The following is a 19,238-nucleotide window of genomic DNA, read 5'->3' on the forward strand; positions in this document are numbered from 1 at the left end:
TGACTTCAGATGAAATGGCATAACGCGCCGCTAATGGCAGGCGAAAAAAAACACATGTGCCTTTCAAATGAAAGCAATGAGTGGAGTGAAACGCCAATGCTTTAATCACCCGTTGCCATGATTATTGGTTCATGCTGTGGCCCCAATTTCTTATATAGCTTCAGATTGCTTTAGCATGCTGCCTTGGATGGATAGGTGGGCTAGTTGGTAATGAATTATTATAAAAACTTAGAGCAATATAAACACAAAGGGCGTAGAAAAAGAAACACCGCACGCGATCTAATATGATAAGCTTCCGAGATTTCTCCTGTGGTTTGGTTAGGATGACGGAAGAAAATGACTGTTTTCGAATACGGGTTTACAAGGACGCGATATACAATGTAAGGCGAGATGAGAGGATGGCGCGCCGTTTAATTAATTGCTGTGCTTTCTGAGGTGAACGTTGACATATCTGCCTGTTTTACCAATGTATATATGACCATAGCTTAGGAAAATTTTATACACATATACCACATATATAAACTAGTATATAATGTTCCCCTAAGCTGTGGTCATATATACATTGGCCAGACAGGCAGATGTGTAAATGTACGCCCAAGAGAGCACAGAAATTCATTAAACGGCGCGCCATCCTCTCATCTCGCCTTGCATCATGTCCTTGCAAACCCATCTTCGAAGACACAATCATTTTGTTCCGTCACCTTAACCAAACCACACGAGAAATCTCGGAAGCCTATCATAACAAGAATGCCGCACCGTGTTTAAGCCAAGCATCCTTATTACTACATAATAAAGAATTCAATTTTATTAATTGATATTAACAAGTGCCTTAGATGTATGCTAGTTTTGTGCCTCATCTTGACATGCGCGATGCATCCATTTTTTATATATGTATTTTTACATACGTGCATTAAATACAAGTTGTGACTGAGCGCGCGTGGTGCGTGTTTCTTTATGTTGAAGCTGCCCGAAGGTGCTGAGCAGTTATTAGTCTGGGCTTTTAAAAGTCAAGTTCCACTTCTTGGCACGAGGATTAATATAAAATAATGTAAAAGAAGAAGTAGCTTACACATTAAGCAGCAACTCCTTTGAGTTCATGCACCCACTGGTGATGACGTCATCTAGAGACCTGAGCACTAAATGTAAAAAAAAAAAAAAAAGATGACTCGCCATTCCGGCCCTGCGAAAGTTCGATGTCCAGCGAAGCTGTTGAAAACCACCACTACACCTGCTGAGGGGAGTATCCACTGCTTTATTGTTCAGTTCCTCCTCCGGCGCATTATTTAGCCACAGGAGAATGTGAACGTGCGGACTTCCCCTGTGCTGGAATTTCACGGCAATACAACCAGCGGGAGTACGCCACCGCTGGTCGTATTGCCGTTTCCTTTCCCTTTGCCGTTCATCGTATTCATGCTGCTCCTCGGGAGTCCTAGCTACGCGCTGTTTAGCTTTAGTGCTACTGCAACAACAATGAAATCAGTTGCTAAGCTGGTTATTTTATACATGAAAGGCTAGTGACGTCAATCCCCACGTCACTAAGCTGCCGTTGCCGCGGCATCTTGCGCAAAACTTGTTTTGTGCTTGTTGTTTCTTGAAATGAATGTTGTGGTGTTCGTTGTATGCGTGATGTCAAGGAATGTATGCACTTTCCACTTCAATTGCTGAAGGTTCTTTTCCATGATGACGACGTCGCGAAAAATCCCGATCAACAAGAGGCTAACAGCTTCGCTATAAAACGCTATATATATATATATATATATATATATATATATATATATATATATATATATATATTCCACCACTAATATCTTATTTACGCAGGTCTGGTCTGGCACTCTCGCATCTATGTCATATCTGCAAAGAACCTGAAATCATTGATCATATTTTTATTAATCTGCTGTTTATTAGCAATACAGAGAAAAAAGTACTTCGAAATTCCATTAGGAAAATTAGACATTGCTGTAAGCACTGAAAACATTCTCTCCTTTGGGGCATCTACATTCAGTTTTAGCCACATAAACGTATGCATGGCTGTATGCGAGTTCCTTTGTTACGCAAGGGGAAGAACTGGTTGATTTACTTACTTATTATTTATGATTTTACAAAATTCCAGTTTTAACTGACTAAAATTTATTACCTTCCAGTTTCTTCTCTCTTTAAAGAGCACATGCTTTCCTCTAAGGACAAAAAAACGTCTCTAGCATTAGCTTGTCTACTTTAATTCATTGTATTATTTCAACTATTCCCTCACATGTACGTTTTTCCCTAAGTTTTCTCCCCACGTCCAACGTGTTTAAGCGCCGGCTTCTTGGCCAATCCCCAGTATTGGGTACGCGCCATAATTTAGGAAGGAAGGAAGGAAGGAAGCAAGCAAGCAAACGAGGTGATACTGGCCAGGGCTTCCCTACTCGCAGCTATGACAACCTCCGAAACATACCTGATTGATAAGTAAGATTGCTTAGCTTCTAGATCCAGATATTTTCTTATGAGCCATGAGCACGCAGGTTCAGAGCGACTGGGTAGGATCGCGTCTCACCGCTAGAGTGGGCGCGCCTTTAGGCTTCTGGAGATTATAAGAGGAAATGGTGCGTGCGAGTCACCCAGGCGCGCAGTGCGCGGGAATTGTTCTGTGCGCGTGTCTGAGAACTCTGAGCTGGCACATAGAAAAATGTTTCCACATGTTTCCTGGAGCGCGTGGACTTGCTGTACGAGTCTGACGAGTGGCCAGCCGATCCGCGTGCCATAAAGGCACCGCGAAACCGTGATGGCGTTGACCCCTGCGTCTGCTGCCTCAGGGCAACTGCCACCCTCGCCGGGTTGATTGTGGTGGCCATTTTTATCACCAGAATCGTGGACCGAACGATAGGTTCTGCTTGGGTATCGCAAATTACTGTGGTCGCATGACCATCGATTGTGAAGTTGTCCCATTGCCGTGGAAATAGTCGCCAAAGTGTAAAAGTACAGAGGAATAAAAGAAAAAAGAAAGAAAAATAATAACCTACCTCGTACGTCTATTGTGCGGCAAAATTTGGTAAAAAGTGTTGCATATACAAGAGCATCAAAGCATCAAGACACACAGAGGAAGTTGGAGGGAGGGGTGAGGGAAGGCAGTAATTTTCCTTTGGAGCCGCTCAGCGACGTTATACTCAATCAACCAATCAATCAATTACTCAATCAATCAAATTTTAACGTCTTAACGGTGCAGCCGTGTTGCACTTTTCGCTAGTATAGGTTCGGGCGTTAAGTTGCGAAGCCACATGTCAATGTGCAAAAAAAAAATTTGTACGAATTCTTCCCTACGTGATTGCGACTCCCGCAAACATTAAACCATGCTTGCAGTGCTGGTGGTGACAATATAGTTGCGTGCTTGTTCTGAACTGTATTAGTAATGTTTATTTCTTCGTATCGCTCTCTTCTGGCTTTGGGTTTCCGTTTATGGCATTCTTTTCCTAAGTTTTACGTTTGAGATTTTGGGATGGCCAGCTCAAGAGAGCTATTCAGCTTCAGCCAAATAAAAATCAGTCAATGAAACAAGATACATAACAAGCTGTAGAAGCTTGCCCCTCAAAGCGATGCACTGTTCTCTTTGAAGAGCCAACGAGCTTTTTACCCGTGGGCGCTCCTGTTTTGTGGTGTCGCAGTTGGAGGAGGGTTTCGCTGGAGGTAGGAAAGCGACCCGGGAACACGAAACGCCAACGACAGTCAACCGATTCTTCCAGAAAAACCCGACAGTGTCGCGGAGTCACCATTCCAGACGCACGTGGAAACCTTCCAGGAAACAAACGATAGATCTGGACGTGTCTACGACCCGTAGTTCTTCGGCTGCTGCCACGGAACCCAGGGAGGAAACCACCACCGTCGGAGAAAATTTGCCGACAGGCACCGGCACACCGACATCTTCGACAAGGATAAAGCAGATCGCGGGCACGCTTGTACGTAACTTGAATGCATTACTTGATTACTAATTAACTTGATCGTTTTTAAGACCATGAGCCACATCGTAACTTACACTTCCTTGTGTGATTATGTAGTTACGGCTCCAAGTTTATTACTATTTAGTGTTACCTTTTACTCGTACGGTAACTTGTACAAGTTACTTGTCTAAGCTAGCTCCCATCTCTTCCTCCACAGTTCTTCGGTTATACAAAGGCAAGCTGTGCGATTTGAATTTCACTTTCTCTTCTTTAGGCCAGAAGTGTGACACTTTGATAATGCTTGAGTGCCCTCTAGGAATGTACGATTTTAAATCTGACTTGAAAGTTCGTGCTAATAACCAGCTATTTTTTTTTCGGTAATAGTATTCTGCTCAAGTACTTTTTAAATTAATACACTATTATCTTACTTTTTGCCTAGTACTAAAATAACGTTGCTTAATTAGCTCTTTCTTTGTGATTTCTACATGTCTGATCGCGACAACAAAGCGGACTACGGTGACAGCAGAAGAACTAACACCGCAACCGACAACGCCAACACCGAGGCCGCCAACAGCGAAGCCATGCACAAACAGCCAGTGCCAGTCACTGGCCGACTAACTACGTAACCAAATTAACGCCGACCGCGACCCATGCGTCGACTTTTACGAATACGCCTGCGGCAACTACCGAGGCGGCTCTGTCTTGCTTGAGGTATCTGTCTATACGCCTCCGGCTTATTGCTAATTCAATGGTTTCAAATATTCCGGAAGCTGTTATCTGAGGCCATATTGTCGTGGGTTCGGCACCTGGCCGCGATGAGCGCGTATTCAATAAAATAGGTAGAACGCGAAAACGCTCAACAGTGGCTCATCTGTTGGCCTTAACGGCACGTTTACTGTCGCCAGTCGGTCAAAATTTACCAAATGTCGTCCTTTACGATGTCTCTATCAGTACCACATTTGCCTTTGATTGTTGTTGTTTGATCGCACACACACACACAAAAATGAATAATACGTCGCGCATTCTAGAAGTGACACTCTCCGTACGTGTTGTCGTCCGTTCGGTCGCCGTCTTTCATCCCGTGGTCCTCTCGCCGCGTGCGCAGATGGGCCAAAATGTGAACGCGGCCGTCGACCGTGTGCTGTCGTCCGTGCGCGTGCCGGACCAATTCCAGTCTGCCGTGCAGAAAACGGCCGGGATGTTCCGGGCGTGCCTGGCCGCCCCAGAGGACGAGAAAGAAGTCGAGATGCGCGCCTTGAGGGAGTCCACGGCCTCGCTGGACATCGACCTCGTGGGACCCGGGCCGAGGGGGCACTTCTCCGATCCGAACCCCGGTCGCGACGTGCTTCGCCTCTCGCTCGACTACGGCCTGCATGCCTTCGTCGAGTTCAGCGTCAACGAATACAATATACCAAGAGGGGAGCCGTTACTGCAGGTCGGTCGGCTAGCGGCCACCCATACAGTTTCTCGGGCTCCTTGCAGTTCAGTGAAGGCTGTATGTCCCATTCGTATTTTTGGACTCGACTTTCTTTTGCCCATTCTTGCCAGTAGCGGCGAGAAAGAAACCGCGGAAGCTGAGCTGCAGGTCCCACTGATTGCTCACCCAACCTTATACGCAGTTCATTGCAGACTACAGGGCATTGCTATGTATGGGTTGACCAAGCACTTGCATAACGCGTCTATGAGGAAGGAAGGGCACCGGCCTAACGGCATGCAGCAACCACACGTAGCGCATTTTTGTTGCGCTGTTTGCGTATGTTTCATACTTGGTGACGCTTTTCCTTTTGGGGGTGTTTGTGTGCTCTACTTCTGATCGACTTTAAGTCATCAGCGGTATTTCTCTTAGCATGTCGTTGCTTGCAAGACACTGCCCCACTTTGAATGTAAGTTTGGAAGCCCTCTATACCGGAAAGACGCGTACCCGCTCCAGTCTAAACAGCACGGAAAGGCAACCGAGATAACGGAAACTGATACTACAGCGCCTGTCGTGTTCGCACGTGTTTCTTTCGGATGTCTTTTCGCGCGCTTTAGCCCATGGCCTGAAATAGGAAAATTGTGATGGCACTTGACGGCGCTAATAGACAGCCACGAGGCAAACACGGCGCGGGCAACAACTACCAACTTAAAGCAAAAAAAAAAAAATTGGGGAGGGGGGGGGTTTACATGCCAATACCACGATCTGATTATGAGGCACGCCGTAGTGGGGGACTCCGGAAAGTTGTACCACCTGGAGTTCCTTAACGTGCACCTAAATCTAAGTACACGGGTGTTTTCGCATTTGGTCCCCATCTATATGCAGCCACCGGGGTCAGGATTCGATCCTGTGACCTCGTGCTTAGCAGCCAACACCATAGCCACTAAGCAACCATGGCGAGTGAACTTAAAGCAGGATAGGCATAACAATTGGATTAGGTCTACGAATAAAGATTGATGGTTGGTAGCCATGTCGTAGTTTCCTTGTTTGCGTTTATTAGCGCTGTCAAGTGCTTTCGCTACATTTGAACAGTGATTCGATTAGAAGTACTGCAGGACAACTCTCATCCACCGGAGGGTAACACGATGCTACACAGGAAAGTGCTTTGTAAAGCAAGCTAGTTTGTAACTCCATGCTATAGAGGGTGCTTCAGTGAACACTTTTAAATTTATTTGTAAAATTGTCAGTGCCAGACAGCACAATTATAGGTGAGCTGATCTACTCGAAGTGTCGCACATTACTTGCACAAAAAAATTGAGACATAACCGAAGAATTAGCAAAATGTCACCAGTTAAGTTTTTAGCTAATTACATTATGGTACATATTGCATTGTAGAAATTCTAGCGGTTGAGACGGCAAAAGCATACCCCTTGAAAATAATTGTGTTGACACTATTTACGAGATATGCGCCGTCAAACTTGCGGTAAAAAATGCACTATCGTTCTCAACAAAACGTCGTTTTATGCACTGAAACACAAAATTAACTGGAATGCCTATGTGTTTCTCCGCAAAATTGGGAATTTAGTATCTCGAAACTGCTGTCATCCTGAGAATTCGTTGCAAGTGGATCCGCCTTGCGAACTCCTCGGCCAGAATTTGTAAATTAATCAATTTTTGTTAATCAGCTGATTTTGCATTTCAATTTTTTGTGCAAGTAATGTCCACCTCTTCGAGTAGACCAGCTGATAGACTAGAATTGGGCTATCTGCCACAGAAATTATTTTTAAAAACTTTGAAAGTGTTTGCCGAAACACCCGGTATATTCTCGTGTGACAGAAAATTGATTTTTTTCTTTCATAAAATTTTCTTCACGCGGATTTCTCAAGAATTGAGTTGCATATTCAGCGTTCCAGCCCTACAAGTTGTCTATTGGCTTTGGCTCGCACTGCCATATATGCTGGCCCCCTAATTCGCTCATTTGGTATAGCGACCGCCACGACAAGGCTCCGCCACGGTGTGTCTAGATCTAGTTCGATCCTCGGATCCGGAGGAATTCTTCTACTGCGATGCTTTCTTTCTGAGACACCCGTAGGACTTTCCTTTGTGGATTCGCGCTGCTACAGTTGGGTGGATGGCAGTTATTCCCTTTTATGAAACTTCCAAATGGGCGCAGGCCTGGTTTACTTAGCCCACAGCATGTCGCGCCAACTTGCCCAAACATGTTTTCTTTTCAACCACACCCGCTCATGACTTTTGTCCCATATCGTCCAAGTGTCCACAATGTAAAATGATTTCTCCACGATGACATCACTTATTATGACAGAAAAAACGAATTCGACAAGGTTGACGAAGCCATGGACATTGCACCATGCAGCGTTTTGTTCGATTCGTGTATGCGTGTTGTGAAGACGCATCCGACAATTACGCGAGTCTCAGTCAGTCAAGAGGCCTTCTAAGCTTCTTCAACTCAGGATCCGCGATTCTTCAGAAAATACGGGACAATAACGCACACAGAATTTGTCATGACATTGGCCTTATAGACAGCCTAACTCGGTACCCGCGTTTGGAATATCGCACGAGTGAGGCGTGCAGCCACTTCGTATATTTGATTGTGTTACGTTGTGCTGCAGACTAGCCTGGCCGTCAGCGACGAAACGTGGTTCGCGAAACGATCGGTGCAGAGATTTCGCCTGAGGACTTTGTACTACTTGGCAGTCATCGCACACTACTCCGGTAGAGCACCAAGTCAAGGGACGAAGGAGCTCGTCTCGCAGCTCTCGGCGCTTGAAGATGAAGGTACTTACGCAAATCAGCAGCTTCTCATCTACACAACTAGCTCATGTCCCAGCTCAAGACGTAAGCTGCGATAAGTGTATACTTTATATGAGTCTGTGCACTTGGGCGAGCTTATGTATCGGGGCCTGAGGAAAACCTATGGCCTAACCTCTACGAGTCTCGAGCTTAGCGAAAACGTAATCTGTCATGGGTTACTCTTAATTTCAAGCAGTATAGGGGCGAATTCACAAAGCTTATTGATCGTAAATGTTGTTCTGTGTACTATTACATACTATTAGCCTTCGCTAATAGTATGTCCATCATCAAGATTGGTTACGATCTAGTCTTATCAACAATTCAAACTTAAAAAATTTTTGTGAATACCGGCCCTGTTTTTTTTCTTTTTCTTTCTTTTTCTTTTCCCATTTTTTTTTACTTTTGGAAATACAACTCACGAGAGTGGTGATTCCTATCGATCGGTCCACTTTATGCGTGCATATTACGGAAAGCTGAGAGCCTTCACTTTTTCTATTTCACTCTTACCTTCGAGCATGCATGTTGAGGTAATTATGAGAAATTGCGTTCTCCCTAGCTTCAGCCAGACCACACGTGGAGCGCTTTCCCTAAACCTTGTCTGTAAATTTAAAGGTCAAGGTAATTTCCATCTTGAAGTAGTTGCCTCTACAATTTTACGTATCGTCTTGGCATTGTGGCGTCGTGTGCTGCAGTCGCCTCAGTGCGGTAGTACGAGTATATTGTAGGACGGGTCACCTGATCACCTGATCCCAGGTGACCTGGACCAGGGTCACCTTGGATCACCTGGTCACCTGTAGGACGGGTCACCTGGAAAATAGTCGTTACTGTGTACTCTTTCCTATATCATGTGACCACAGTTCCAGAAGAGTTCAGGGAAGATTGAGTGCGTTACACTGTACGCACTTCTTAGTGGCATTATAGGTACAGCTTATTTGCGGGATCGGGAAAACTTCCAGAAGATCGGCAGACTTCAGCTGTTCCACCGGCTCTGACTTATTTACTGCGGCAGCAGCAGGTCCTCACAACAGACCAGTGACGTTGCCAGGAATATGGGGGGGGGGGGGTGCAGGAATCATCTTCGTACACACAAATTTTGGGTCCGCGTGCCTGATGTGTTAAACTTAGTAATTTGAGCACACCGGGCACATGTAAGTTGAAAACTTACATGTGTCCGGTTCAGGTTTTGTAAGTGTAGTTTAAATGTATTTTTTCATATACTTTCCACTTACTTAATGGGACCCTATGTGGGCTGATATTAAGGGAAAAGGACGGACGACTCAGTTCCAATTTCGAGCTTTTAACGGTTGCCGCCGTAATGCGAAATGCAGTGGAGCCCTGTGCGTACCTCTTATTTTGTCTCCCTATGTTCGGGAAGCCGGGGATGACAATTTATCGTGAGAAATGAATATCTCTTGGGCACGGCAAATGTCACTACGTAGAGCATAATCATTTGCCTGTTGTGGAAGCACAGTGATTAGCCTATCCTGTCCTCCTCCCCCTAACGGTCAAGCTACTCGTAGAATGAACAGAAAGGCACCGCGACTATTATTATTTCCCTCGCGTAATGCAACTATTACATCGGGATGGCGACTTATTCAATCCTTGCGTTTCCCTGCGCAGTTCAATATTTCATCATCACCGAGAAAGCACGCTTGTCCGATCATTGGAGTTTCGTACAAATAAACTACATTCTCGAGAAGACGCAAAAGTAACGCAGTGGTGAGCAATGTTTCGTACTGTATGTACTCCCTGGCTAATTTTCTCCTTTTTTTCTCGTCACAAATACTAAACATCGGAAGGATGTTCCTCCTTTCCGAGTGCGTCAATCACAACAGCTGTCACAATTTCGGGTTATTTGGGATCAGCTTGATATCAGCCTGATGCAGCTCTAGTCAACAGCTCTATATCAACATAATCACTTTGGTCTGCACAGTGTATCAAATACTAAAAACGCTTTTATATTCGTTTTGTACAGGAAGTACAAGGGGGGCTCGGGGCCCTAAGATAACTAGATTCTTTTCATGGAGGCGGAAGGATGAGTTAATATCGATGCGTGCCGCTATGCGCGCGTACTGGCCTATCGTCTTTATCAGTTGGCCAAGAAGCGTCGTTGTGTCACGTTTTCTCTAGTCACCGAATTACTTTGTTTTTAATATCTGTCGCAATCTGCGTCGGTTTTGAGATGGCGGACGTCACAAATGCGCTCTCTCGGGATTTTTATTGCGTTAGAAAGTATATGGACACTCCAGACGCATTTCTGCCGCCGCCATCGCCGTGAGGTTCTGTATAAGGCCCAAGGGCGATAAAATCGTCGCCGTGTACCGTATGTGCGAGGAACGTGCGAGGGTAAGGCGGTGATCGCGACTCAATCTCGCGCACGCAAGGGAGAAAAGCGGGGAGGAAGCGCGTTGTCTCCCGCCACGTGCAAGGCTAAGGGGAGGGAGGTAGGGAGGGAGGCGCGTTTTACTCCGGGCGACCTAGGTGCTCGCGCGCCCGCGCTTGAGCCGTTGTATATTGAAAGCCGTCAGCTACGGGAACAGAGTCCGCCATGCGCTGCGTTTTCGCGGCTTAGTTACCGCTGATGCGAGAAGCAGCACGAAGGTTAGTTAATTCGCACGCTGCAGCTGCCGCGCTTCAACGTTTCGACAGCGAGTTTCCCCAGTCGTCGAGTGAGATGTGTTCATGTTTGCTTGTGCGCGCGTGACGCCATGCTTGTTAATTTAGTTAGTATGCCTATGTTTACGAGTTTACACGGCCGATAATACTAATATCCTTGCTTCCTATAGCTATCCACTAATTTGCGGTCGCAATCGAGGCTTCGCCTTTCGGGCGAAACTGCGACTTTCTTTGTTTATTCTAAATCTGTACCACGAGGCCGAACAGTCAGTGAGCAAGTCGACAAACGATTGTGTGTAAAGCAGTTTGAAAAATAAAAAAACTAAAATAAAAGCACCGCAATTTCGAGAATTCAAGCGAGTGTCTTCTACATTATCACAACGCTCCCGCCCACACAGCAATGAGCGTGCGCTACAAAAGTGACTACAGCGGTGATGTATACCTTATCATCTTTACTCATTTATCTTAGCCCTTGGGCCTTGTCTTCAAGACTGAAACGACAGGTTAAGGGGACGCGTTTTCAAGATGCGGAAGAGGTAAAGAAAGATGCCACGGAAACACTGACGGTCATCAGTTTGCAAGAGTTCCGAGAACTGTTTTGAATAAAGAATAAGCACCTTTGCCACTTTCGTCTGACAGGCCTTCTCCCTGAACGATCTACCGACGTACATGGCCCTTACTACACTTCCCCGTTGGACTACCAGGACGAAAGAAACCTGTTTGTATATTTGGGACCCCATATCTATTATGCCTGAAGGCATGCTTGCGAAATAAAATTTAAGTGAAAAATGTGCAAATTGGGAAGTTCTCGTTATTTTGGGTCCCCGTCCTATATACGCTAAAATGGCGCACAAGCCAGATACTTGAAATTACACCTAACTGTACCGCAGATATTCTTCGGACTTCACTGTGGTTTGAAGCAGGAATGTCAACCAATTAATGGGTGGTTGGTGGATATCTAACCGAAAGCCGGAACGTGTACCCATATAACGAATCGGATTATATACTGTTCTGCCCGGCGGCCGTTCAGGGGTGGAGAGGCCACACCTGCGACATGCAGTTGTCAGCAGCCCAAATTGGCCTGTCCACGCCGGAGTGAAGGTCGGTGCAAGGATACAAATTTACACGACTGTCAGCAGCCCAAATTGGCGTGATCGCGCCGGGGATCGGAATCAACGTGCGTTCCTCCTATTTTCTTTGTTTGTGCCAAGTGATGTGCGTGCGTTTCCGACACCTGCGGCGCACCGAAAGGGGCACCCGCTCACCGATAACTTCGGCGCACCGAAAGGGGCAACCAGCTGGCCGACGCTGGGTTTAGTCTCTTGACGCCATCTGTCTCCTGACGCCGGATTAGTGGAAACCATGAACAATGACGACACAGGCAAAAAATGCGGATCGAGACGTCTCAGGAGGAGGCTCGGAAACAGTGTGACTCGGAGATGCTAAGACGCTACTATAGTGTGCTCCGATAGTTGGAGCCATTTTGTAATCTCATCTATGTACCTTTTTGAATGTTATTCCCTTTTCTTCATTCTCTTAAAACGTTGCTCGGAACCCTTTCTCCCGGCACCTGACACGGCACCGCCAATGGAAACTTCGTTGACCGCATGAACCCCCCGACTTCGCAACAACAGTAATCTGTATTGTCACAAGAAATCTGTCGGTGAACGACTTTGTTTTCTTGGGAATTTCGCAAGGAAACAACATACGGGACTTAAATATCCTCGCTGCAACAAATATACGCCTTCAATGGCATAATTCATTTACTGGAGCAAAAGTTTCTTTGCTTCCTTCTACGGGTATTGTCGCGTCTACTCGCTGTGTTCCTCGCCTCGTAAAGTGGGTCGATGCCGCGCAGAGTGTTGATAGAAAACTGGGTCGATCTTGGAAACAACGTAATCCACCATCGCGTCGGTCACATGGTGAGTTCATGTGGTGGAGTCATTGCGACGCCACTTTCTTCCTGGGTGTGTGGCGAGCTTGTCCTTTCTTTGTCCTTTTGGTGGTTTCTATATGATTCCGCTCAACGAAATCCTAGCCGACATCAAATAAACTCAAACGCGTTCTCTGAAAATCGTTATCGGTGGCTTCTACCGCATTTTTTTTTTAGTTTACACTGACATAAATTACGTCCTTCTTGCAGAAAACTTTGGGCGCATGGTTGCACACTACTCGCATGGTCGCTACACGGGCGAGGATTTTGTCTACTTGGAATGCTTCATGTAACCGCACAAAAACAAGGGACAAAGAAGGAACACACAAGACAGGCGCGGAGTCTTGTCCGCGCTGTCTTGTGTGTTCCTTCTTTGTCCCTTGTTTTTGTGCGGTTACATGATGCATTCCAGGAACGACCACCAACTAGCCCGCTTATCCCTGTTAAAGATTTTTTCTACGCCAACTCGAACGCTCTCGCGCTGCTCGGGCTGCTCGTGACACCAGGCAGGGAAGCTGAGTTCCACCGCCTTATATCCTGGAGCATCGTGCGCCAGCTGGCCGGCTTCGGCCGTCACACGGACGATTTCGGCCTGCTCACTAGTGTCGCCATTCGGTACCAGTGCGTCGCACACGTGTCGCAGGTCCTGGAGGCACCGCTCATGGGCGTTAACCTGCTGCAAGGTATACGCGTGGACCGCATTTGATAAGCCCTCTCGTACGTGACAGTGTTTCCAACAGGAGGCTAATCGGAAGAGGCGAGGAATGCGTGTCGATTCGTTTGAGGCGCAGGGATACACGTTGCGAAAATTAGCGGGGTTGCAAGACATACATGGAGAGAAAGGAGTTGACACGAGGCTCTCGTTTCAGGGTGAATGCCTACGCGCACATACGCTCAGGCTTTGTTCCCCAACTCCGACAAATAGTTCGGGGCTACGACTTTAGGGGTCGGTCACAAACCCTGGCCACAAAATAGGGAAGACCGAGTAGGGAAACAAAGAAACGTCAAGAAAGAGACGGAATGAGGAAGCGGATGAAGAGAATACTATAGGAAACCAGACTTGACAGTGGGCAAACAAGCCCCCCGGAACCTACTCAGATGAAACAACTTGACGGCATGAACAAGCTGAAGAATTACTTCAACCTAAGTTTACGCAAGCCTGTAATTGTCTTGAATGCCATCTTCCGTTATGTTTATATGGTAACCACTCGCTGCCAATAGAAAGCCCCGGGCAAGGGGCTCAAAGCGCCTTTTTTCATTACTGATACATACCACTAACCATCTTATACTTCCTTTTTAGTTTCTTCTCTGCACAGGCGGGTTGCCGCAATTCCCGCTAGATCTGTATTGTAGCGCCATACCAGCGACGTATAAAAATGGGAACGCATCTATGCGAGTGTTTGTCCTAGCGTTCTTATAAGCAACCACGTACAAGTGTGGAGCTTTTAGGCACATTAATGAAGAAAAAAAAGACACTAGTAAATTGAGTCTGACATTCTTTCAAAAGTTAATTTTCAATAATATTGTGTCAGGTTGGTTATTATAAGAGCGAGTAAAAACCAAGCTTCCATATTTAGAATTGTGCGCCGAAACCCCGCGCCGGCACGTCAGTGTGGCATCGTAAATTTCCGAGTATTTTCTCATATTCGCTCAGCAAAAGCTCTTTAAACTTGCTAACTTAAGTCTTATAGGCTCTCTTAGAATACAGTGTATCCCACCTTTGTCGATAAATAATTAACTAAATCATAGCAGACGCCGTCCAAGTTCATTTCGTCACGGCGAGCTTTTCTCTCTTACCAAGCCCGTTATAACGACAATACGGGCGTTTGGGCATCGTAGAAGGGCAGTTTACTAATGCGGCTCAAATAATGCTTCTCTTTGGTGTGCCTTTAATACATCTGCGTCGAGAGCCTGACACCCGCAGCTACCTTTCATACCTTGCCTCCCGCTTCGCAGCCGTACCTGAAAGCTAAGGGAGACGGACAGCATCTTCTCACGTCTCAAGAAGTCCTACGAGGGCGAGCTGAAGAAAAGTTCGTGGCTTGACTCGCTTTCCCTGGAGAACGCCCTGGCCAAGTTGCGCACTATGCAGCTGGCGAACGGATTCCCGCACGGTATGCGGAACGAGCATGACATGGACAGATATTTCGCCGAGTTTCCCGAGTCGCCGCGCGGTGGTTCCTTCTGGCGAGCCTGGCTGAACGCGGCGCGCATTGCCCAGCGCCGAAAGATGGGGAGAAACTCGACGTCGGACGCAGTGTTCGTCGCGGGCAGTGCGATCGCTTACTTCGGAGTGCAACTGAACAAGGTCTTCGTACCGGCCGGTATGATCGGCAGGCCAGTGTTCTACGGGCGGGGCCCGCCTGCGCACAACTATGGAGCGCTCGGAATGGTATGTGATGTAGACAAAAAATAAGTGAAGGCTAAGGTCACTCTTAAGCTATTGTAGGAGCTATACTCTAAAGCCTAAATGCGTTTCCACTCAGATAGTTTGGGGGACACGTCAGCTAAACGATAATTTCTGTTTCACAGTACCCGGTTCTTGGCTTCGTTATTTGCTGAAATTCATATTGGCCGCTGAAAGGACACAATGACGACGGACGCCCATGCTGTCGTCAATGTGTCTTCCTTTTTGTGTTAGTCCTTTCAGCAGCAAAAATGTCTTTCAATTCATTCTTCGTGTGGGTTTGTGGTTAGGCACCAGCGCTTGTTCTCTCTATTTTACCCATGCCTAGTGTATTTGCGCTGGGAACATAATACTAGCAAATACTACCGAGAGGTTCGGGCGCCATGGGGGCCGAGAAACTGCCGGTAATACGTACAAGATTATACCTAGGTGCGTCATGATCCAGCGACCCATTGTCCTTGGCTGATGCAGGGCGAGGGTCAGAATAGCTCGACGGCTTTCGGCGCCCAGCAGTGTTATTTCGTTATGACGGCGATGATGACGCTATCTCCGCGCAGATTATAGCGCACGAGATGTCGCATGGGTACGACGCGCAAGGCGTCGGCGTGAACGCCAGCGGCCTGTTTCGCCAGTGGCTGACGCATTGGTCTCGGAGCCAGCACGGGAGCATGATCATTTGCCTCCAGTCCCAACCCGCCAAGGTCAGAACGCACTGCCACCAAAACTCCAGCACGTAGCTCCTCAATGTCATAGTTTGCTATACCAAAGTTATTTGAGGGAAATCTGGCGCACAGCGATCGTCCAGTTACCATAGGAATGATTGATCAGAAAACGGACGTGTATCTTTGTGCTTGTGACTTCAGACGTTCTTCTGGCTTTGTTTGCTATGCCTTATCTGCCTTTATTGGCCTACAATTCAAAGCGATCCAATTTTTCTAAACGCAGAATGTGATAAGGTTTTTCGCACTTGCAAGTGAGTGCGAATTGTGACATTTATAACGACATAGGTTGCTTATTATGATCAGTTTGTTAAGTCACAAAGCCGTTGGAAACTATAAAAACTAAGTTTAAGCAAATCGGCGTAGTAACCATTATTACCATGCTGGTTTAACTGCCATGCTTGCAGCTACCGTAGACACTGGCGCCAGGGTTCCCTCGAGCAATATTTGTAGGAAGGTCTATGCTTAATGTTCTGTGCTAATTTGGACACTTGCCAGCGTCTCGGATGCTTCAATGGCCTCTACTCGGCAGTAAGAATTTGGAGGCCCGCAGTGTAAATTTTTTTTACAGTAAGCCGTGGGACCTCAGTCATTCGAGCGAGAAACCGAGAAACCTCCTGTGAAAGGAATCCGAGGCAGGCGGCCCAAATTTTCTGGAAATAACCGAAAACAATAGAAATATTTTCTCTAGGGAATGTATTTAAATGCATCAATTCAATGAAAATACAAATTGCAGATTATACTGTCATATTCATTTCAGGCGATGGCTTGAACTGATTGATATATAGCGAAAAAATTTTTCGAGACCGTCGTCAGCATTGATTAAAAGGCCAACGTTGGCTAACCAATTAGAGTATTGACTGTTGGGTTGCACTTCTCGCTTCCTACTAGATTACCGAATCGAAATTAGTACTCGAGTCAGGGCCACGTAAACATATGGGCATGTCAATCTACTCATTACCGATACTAGTCATTGCCGCGCAAATATGTATACTATTAGCGGTTTTTTTCATTAATTTAGGAAAAATATTTCTAACACTAAGTCTGAGTTACAACGACAGGTGAGTGGTGAGAACTTATATGTGGCTCAATGAAAGCTACAAGTCCAAATTTGTGTTTACCAAAGTTAGCTTGTCACTCCGCCAAAATATGGGATATATCTGGCACTGGAAAGCACTACGCGAATTGTGGGTGGTCGTGCCTTGTCTACGAGGTGTCGCTTGATTGATTAAATTGTGCGTTTTACCGTCACAAAAAAATACTGCGGATGCATGAGAGATGCCGTAGCGGAAGGCTCAGGATGAATTTTGACAGCTTGAAGTTTTTTTAAAGTGCAGATAAATCTTAGCACACGATCGGGCTTTCGCTTTTTCCTTTTTTCATTTCACCTCCATCTGAATGCGCCCGCTGATGCCGGCAATCGAACTAGCCACCTTTTTCTCGGCAGCAGAACGATATAATCACTTTACCACAGCGGCGGTTGGTCTGTGACCTGCAATAACTTCATTGAGAACGCACACCTCTTTAGCTCATCGCGATCGCAACTATATGGGCACTCCAGGCGCATTTCTGATGTCGCCGTCGCCGTGACGTTCCGCATAAAGTCTAAGGGCGATAACACCATTGTCGCTCGCCGTACGCTGTGTGTGCGAGAGAAAGCGTGCGAGAGGAGTCGACGATCGCGGGTCAGTCTCGCCAGGGCGAAAGCGAGGAAAGCGGGAAGAAAGCGCGCCGGCCTTCCGTCGCGCGCAAGACACCTAACGCTACGAGGCGCTGGAGGGGAGGGAAGGGAAGGGGGCGTCGTGCCCCTCCGGCTGCAACTGCGCATGTGGCGGCTTTGCGCGGTCGCGCGGCCGTATCTTGAGAGCGATCTGCGTTGGGGGCAGAGTCTAGGTGCGTCGGCTGCTCGAAGCTTTGAGCGTGCTATGTGTTCACGGTGCTCAGTTTGCGTTGAAGTGATAACAGCATGAAGAGACGAAGGTCACTTTGCTCACAGCTGCTGCCGCGTTTCCTCAAGCCAGCGTTTTGACAGCGAGTGTCCGGGGTCATCGAGTGTGATGGGTTCATGTTTGCTGTGCGCGCTGACACCATGCTTGTTAATTTAGTTGGCAAGCGAATGTTTAGAAGTCGACACGGCCGATAAAAGTACTATCCTTACTTCGTATGACTGTCTCCTAATCTGCTATCGCAATCAATGTTTCGCCTTTCTGGAGAAACTGCGGCTTTTTTGTTGTTGTTAATCTCGGTTTAGTTGCATCGTTTTAAAAGGAAGTTAAGCTCCACATGTTCATAGCTAAATAAGGTTATCGCGTAATTTTTGAAGAATAAATAGGTCCCGACAACTTTAGAGGTGAAGTGTCAGTGAACCTATGTGGCAGTCTTACAGAAACACTGATTATGCGTAAATGATCTTTAGTTTTCAACAAATGCTCTTTGCTTAAAGCGTAACCAGAACACCTTAAGGTAGTACCTGAAGCAAGATTAAACTAGTCGTTAGCATGTAAGAAACCTGCGATAAATTATAGCTTCAAAAATGAAGTCGCAGTTTCACCCGAAAGGAGAAGCATTGATTGAGATAGCAAAATATTAGACGTCTATACGCAGTAAAGTTAATAGTTGTATCATCTGGTATACACTGTTGTAAACATTCGCTTACTAAGTAAATTAACAAGTATGGTGTCACACGCGTACAGGCAAACATGAAGACATCTCACTCAATGGCCGCGGACACTTGCCGTAGAAGCGGAAACGCACACTATACTCTTAGGCGGTGCTCCTGACCATGTTCTTTTTTTTTCTCCTTGGGACCTTTTTCTGGAGCAATTGCTTTAGCATACAAATTGTGAAACAAATGTACAATAAATCAAACAAATCTCGAGCTAGCCCAATCTTCGATGTTCCTGCTCAGATGAGCAAGACGGACAGTCTGGACCGTCAGGCCTCCGAGAACCTGGCCGACTTCGCGGGATCGCTGGTGTGGCACGCGGCGTTCAGAGTGCTTCCCCAGCACCAGCGCCGCGTCACGGTGCCCGGCGGCGGCTCCGCGCTCAACTTGACCGGCGAACAGCTGTACTTCGTGTCCCGCTGCGTCATGTGGTGCACGGACAGCGTCTGGCGCGACTACAGCGGCGGCAATCACACCGCGTACCGCGCGAGGTGCAACGTGCCCGCCATGAACATGCCCGGCTTTGGCGAAGCCTTCAACCGTGCGCCGGGCTCCAGGATGAACCCCGTGGATAAATGCGCCTTCTAGAAGGAGGCTCCGCGGGGGATCGCGACGCCGCCCTCTACAACGAGAGTTGTATTTGCAAAAGCCCCCTATAGAGAAAATGTTTATTGCGTGGTGCCGGCAAGAACGAAGATTTCGATGTAGTGCGATTTTTATTTCTTGCGAACCGCTTGCAGAGAGTGCTGTCGGTGCCAA

The 19,238-nt window shown here is 46.8% G+C and overlaps 1 protein-coding gene across 1 annotated transcript; it reads left to right on the forward strand.

Annotated features, from left to right (window-relative positions):
- The first annotated feature begins 5,019 nt into the window (after positions 1-5,019).
- Positions 5,020-19,067, forward strand: LOC142583573 (neprilysin-1-like). Its single transcript, XM_075694061.1, has 6 exons — positions 5,020-5,349; positions 7,959-8,184; positions 13,138-13,355; positions 14,658-15,080; positions 15,653-15,796; positions 18,723-19,067. Exons 1-6 carry the CDS (start codon positions 5,020-5,022, stop codon positions 19,065-19,067), a joined length of 1,686 nt encoding a protein of 561 aa, XP_075550176.1.
- The last annotated feature ends 171 nt before the right edge of the window (positions 19,068-19,238 follow it).

The sequence above is a fragment of the Dermacentor variabilis genome, chromosome 5 (genome assembly GCF_050947875.1).
Source record: "Dermacentor variabilis isolate Ectoservices chromosome 5, ASM5094787v1, whole genome shotgun sequence".
Lineage (NCBI taxonomy): Eukaryota > Metazoa > Arthropoda > Arachnida > Ixodida > Ixodidae > Dermacentor > Dermacentor variabilis.

Bases quoted from the DNA above. Each gene is read 5' to 3' on its own strand.
- LOC142583573 (XM_075694061.1), top strand. From the start codon at position 5,020: ATGGGCCAAAATGTGAACGCGGCCGTCGACCGTGTGCTGTCGTCCGTG. The intron at 5,350-7,958 runs GTCGGTCGGCTA...GTTGTGCTGCAG, and splicing joins GAGGGGAGCCGTTACTGCAG to ACTAGCCTGGCCGTCAGCGA. The intron at 8,185-13,137 runs GTAAGCTGCGAT...TCCCTGTTAAAG, and splicing joins CTCATGTCCCAGCTCAAGAC to ATTTTTTCTACGCCAACTCG.